At 62.9% G+C, this 4539-nt stretch overlaps 1 protein-coding gene across 1 annotated transcript in view; it reads left to right on the forward strand.

Annotated features, from left to right (window-relative positions):
• Positions 1–5: 5 nt before the first annotated feature.
• The window catches only part of LOC121346030 (lysine-specific demethylase 6B-like), a gene marked incomplete at both ends in the record, with an annotated part of 7388 nt that continues 2854 nt past the window's right edge, over positions 6–4539 (forward strand). Inside the window, 3 exons of the mRNA XM_041423436.1 lie at positions 6–276; positions 3300–3426; positions 4528–4534. Coding sequence (XP_041279370.1) covers positions 6–276; positions 3300–3426; positions 4528–4534 — 405 coding nt within the window. The remainder of the gene's footprint in view (positions 277–3299; positions 3427–4527; positions 4535–4539) is intronic.

Genomic DNA, 4539 nt, shown 5'->3' on the forward strand with positions numbered 1-4539 from the left:
CCCAGCCCCCGCCGCCCCCGCGGGACCCCCGCCCGCCTTCGTCAGCTCGGCCGACCTGCTGAAGCTGCGCTCGCTGGGCGAGGGGCCCCCCAAGGAGCTCAAGATCCGCCTGATCAAGGTGGAGAGCGGAGCCGGGGGGCCCGGGGGGATCCCCGGGCTCGGGGGGACGCCCGGCGGTGACGCTTTGGTGGCCTCGGAGGTGGCCGAGCCCCGGGGGCTGCCCCTGGCTCAGCTGACGATCCGGCACAGCGCCGCCGAGGTGGTGCGGGCCAGCAAGTGAGTGGGGGGCTCCGGGGGGGGTCTTTGGGGTGGTTTTGGGGGGAGCCAGGAGGGGTTGGGGGGTCCCATGGAGGTTTAGGGGAGTCACAGGATGGTTTGGGCTTTATTTGGGGGCTTCTGGGGGGTTTGGGGCTTCTTTGGAGGGATCATGGGGAGTTACAGGGTATTTGGGGGCTCATTTTGGGGGTCCCAGAAGGGTTTCGGGGGTCCCATTGAGGTTTAAGGGGGTCACAGGGGAGATTGGAGGGTCCCACGAAAGTTTAGGGGGGGTCACAGGGTGGTTTGGGGTTTGTTTGGGGAGTCTTAGGGCTCATTTTGGGGGTCCCAGAAGGATTTAGGGGGTCCCACAGAGGTTTGGGGGGGGTCACAGGTGGATTTGGGTGATTCTGGGTGTTTGGGCAGTTCCAGGGTGAGGATTTAGGGGTCACAGGGTGAGTTGGGCTTCATTTGGGGGCTTCTGGGGGGTTTTAGGGCTCATTTTGGGGGTCCCAGAAGGATTTAGGGGGTCCCACAGAGGTTTGGGGGGGGTCACAGGTGGATTTGGGTGATTCTGGGTGTTTGGGCAGTTCCAGGGTGAGGATTTCAAGGATTTTGGGGGGATTTGGGGGGCGGGTAGCAGGATTTGAGTGATTCTGGGGGTTTGGACTGTTCTGGGGTGAGGATCTTTGGGATTTTGGGGGGATGTTTGGGATTTTGGGGTCCCCCGGTCTCTCCCCGCAGGCAGGCGCGGCTCAAGGGGCCGTTCCGAGGGGGATCTTTGGGATTTTGGGGGGATGTTTGGGATTTTGGGGTCCCCCGGTCTCTCCCCGCAGGCAGGCGCGGCTCAAGGGGCCGTTCCGAGGGGGATCTTTGGGATTTTGGGGGGATGTTTGGGATTTTGGGGTCCCCCGGTCTCTCCCCGCAGGCAGGCGCGGCTCAAGGGGCCGTTCCGAGGGGGATCTTTGGGATTTTGGGGGGATGTTTGGGATTTTGGGGTCCCCCGGTCTCTCCCCGCAGGCAGGCGCGGCTCAAGGGGCCGTTCCGAGGGGGATCTTTGGGATTTTGGGGGGATGTTTGGGATTTTGGGGTCCCCCGGTCTCTCCCCGCAGGCAGGCGCGGCTCAAGGGGCCGTTCCGAGGGGGATCTTTGGGATTTTGGGGGGATGTTTGGGATTTTGGGGTCCCCCGGTCTCTCCCCGCAGGCAGGCGCGGCTCAAGGGGCCGTTCCGAGGGGGATCTTTGGGATTTTGGGGGGATGTTTGGGATTTTGGGGTCCCCCGGTCTCTCCCCGCAGGCAGGCGCGGCTCAAGGGGCCGTTCCGAGGGGGATCTTTGGGATTTTGGGGGGATGTTTGGGATTTTGGGGTCCCCCGGTCTCTCCCCGCAGGCAGGCGCGGCTCAAGGGGCCGTTCCGAGGGGGATCTTTGGGATTTTGGGGGGATGTTTGGGATTTTGGGGTCCCCCGGTCTCTCCCCGCAGGCAGGCGCGGCTCAAGGGGCCGTTCCGAGGGGGATCTTTGGGATTTTGGGGGGATGTTTGGGATTTTGGGGTCCCCCGGTCTCTCCCCGCAGGCAGGCGCGGCTCAAGGGGCCGTTCCGAGGGGGATCTTTGGGATTTTGGGGGGATGTTTGGGATTTTGGGGTCCCCCGGTCTCTCCCCGCAGGCAGGCGCGGCTCAAGGGGCCGTTCCGAGGGGGATCTTTGGGATTTTGGGGGGATGTTTGGGATTTTGGGGTCCCCCGGTCTCTCCCCGCAGGCAGGCGCGGCTCAAGGGGCCGTTCCGAGGGGGATCTTTGGGATTTTGGGGGGATGTTTGGGATTTTGGGGTCCCCCGGTCTCTCCCCGCAGGCAGGCGCGGCTCAAGGGGCCGTTCCGAGGGGGATCTTTGGGATTTTGGGGGGATGTTTGGGATTTTGGGGTCCCCCGGTCTCTCCCCGCAGGCAGGCGCGGCTCAAGGGGCCGTTCCGAGGGGGATCTTTGGGATTTTGGGGGGATGTTTGGGATTTTGGGGTCCCCCGGTCTCTCCCCGCAGGCAGGCGCGGCTCAAGGGGCCGTTCCGAGGGGGATCTTTGGGATTTTGGGGGGATGTTTGGGATTTTGGGGTCCCCCGGTCTCTCCCCGCAGGCAGGCGCGGCTCAAGGGGCCGTTCCGAGGGGGATCTTTGGGATTTTGGGGGGATGTTTGGGATTTTGGGGTCCCCCGGTCTCTCCCCGCAGGCAGGCGCGGCTCAAGGGGCCGTTCCGAGGGGGATCTTTGGGATTTTGGGGGGATGTTTGGGATTTTGGGGTCCCCCGGTCTCTCCCCGCAGGCAGGCGCGGCTCAAGGGGCCGTTCCGAGGGGGATCTTTGGGATTTTGGGGGGATGTTTGGGATTTTGGGGTCCCCCGGTCTCTCCCCGCAGGCAGGCGCGGCTCAAGGGGCCGTTCCGAGGGGGATCTTTGGGATTTTGGGGGGATGTTTGGGATTTTGGGGTCCCCCGGTCTCTCCCCGCAGGCAGGCGCGGCTCAAGGGGCCGTTCCGAGGGGGATCTTTGGGATTTTGGGGGGATGTTTGGGATTTTGGGGTCCCCCGGTCTCTCCCCGCAGGCAGGCGCGGCTCAAGGGGCCGTTCCGAGGGGGATCTTTGGGATTTTGGGGGGATGTTTGGGATTTTGGGGTCCCCCGGTCTCTCCCCGCAGGCAGGCGCGGCTCAAGGGGCCGTTCCGAGGGGGATCTTTGGGATTTTGGGGGGATGTTTGGGATTTTGGGGTCCCCCGGTCTCTCCCCGCAGGCAGGCGCGGCTCAAGGGGCCGTTCCGAGGGGGATCTTTGGGATTTTGGGGGGATGTTTGGGATTTTGGGGTCCCCCGGTCTCTCCCCGCAGGCAGGCGCGGCTCAAGGGGCCGTTCCGAGGGGGATCTTTGGGATTTTGGGGGGATGTTTGGGATTTTGGGGTCCCCCGGTCTCTCCCCGCAGGCAGGCGCGGCTCAAGGGGCCGTTCCGAGGGGGATCTTTGGGATTTTGGGGGGATGTTTGGGATTTTGGGGTCCCCCGGTCTCTCCCCGCAGGCAGGCGCGCCTCAAGGGGCCGTTCCGCGAGTCCTACCTGTGCCCCGCGCAGTCGGTGAAGCCGCGCATCGACGCGCGGGAGCAGCTGCCCCGGGACAAGCTGAACCCGCCCACGCCCAGCATCTACGTGAGTGCCCATTGGCTGCCTGCATGGGCCCCCTCGCTGCTGATTGGCTCCCTGGATGGGTTTCTTGATTGATGATTGGCTGCCTGGATGAGTCCCCTCACTGCTGATTGGCTCCCTGGCTGCGTTTCTTGATTGCTGATTGGCTACCTTGATGGGTCTCTTGGCTGCTGATTGGCTACCTTGATGGGTCCCTTGGCTGCTGATTGGCTGCCTGGCTGGGTTTCTTGATTGCTGATTGGCTGCCTGGATGGGTCTCCTGGCTTCTGATTGATTCCCTGGATGGATCCCCCCACCCCTGATTGGCTGCCTGGATGGGTCCTCTGGCTGCTGATTGGCTCCTCGGATGGGCCCCCTGCTTCCTGATTGGCTCCCTGGCTGGGTTTCTTGATTGCTGATTGGCTCCCTGCTGGGGATCCCCTCTCCCGATTGGCTGGTGGGCATCCTTGCTGCTGGTTGGCTCCCTGGCAGATTCACTCTGCTGATTGGTCCCTGGCTGGATCCCACCCCTCCTGATTGGTCCATCATGGGCAGCTCTTTGTTGATTGGCTGCCAGAAGGGGACAGAGCTGCCAGAGCATTCCTGATTGGCCAATGGAAGACGAGACTCTCCTGATTGGCTGCTGGGTGGGGTCTCCCTATTGCTGATTGGCCAATGGGTGGGGGCTGAGTTTCCCAGTGAATCCTGCTGCTGATTGGCTGCCAGATCATGGCTTTTCAATCCTGATTGGCTGATGGGCCAAACCATCTCAGTCCTGATTGGCTGCTCAGTTGGGCTACCTGAATTCTCATTGGTTGGAGAATGGTGAATCAGGCCCTCTCCATCCTGATTGGCTGATGCCCTAAACCATCTCCATCCTGATTGGCTGTTGCTGTAAACCATGTATTTTCTGATTGGCTGATGCTGTAAACCCGCTCCATCCTGATTGGCTGCTGGTTGTTGGTGGGCGTTGCATGCTGTGATTGGGCCCTGTGTGAGGGTGCTGCGCTGTGATTGGTCCTTTCTGCGGGTGCCTGGTGCTGATTGGTCCATGCCGGAGGGTGGCGGGCTGTGATTGGTCCCTCTGTCGGGTGCCGGTCTCTGATTGGCTGCCGCTGTTCCCAGCTGGAGAGCAAA

This window comes from Onychostruthus taczanowskii, unplaced genomic scaffold (assembly GCF_017590055.1).
Source record: "Onychostruthus taczanowskii isolate IOZ18803 unplaced genomic scaffold, ASM1759005v1 scaffold777, whole genome shotgun sequence".
Classification (NCBI taxonomy): domain Eukaryota; kingdom Metazoa; phylum Chordata; class Aves; order Passeriformes; family Passeridae; genus Onychostruthus; species Onychostruthus taczanowskii.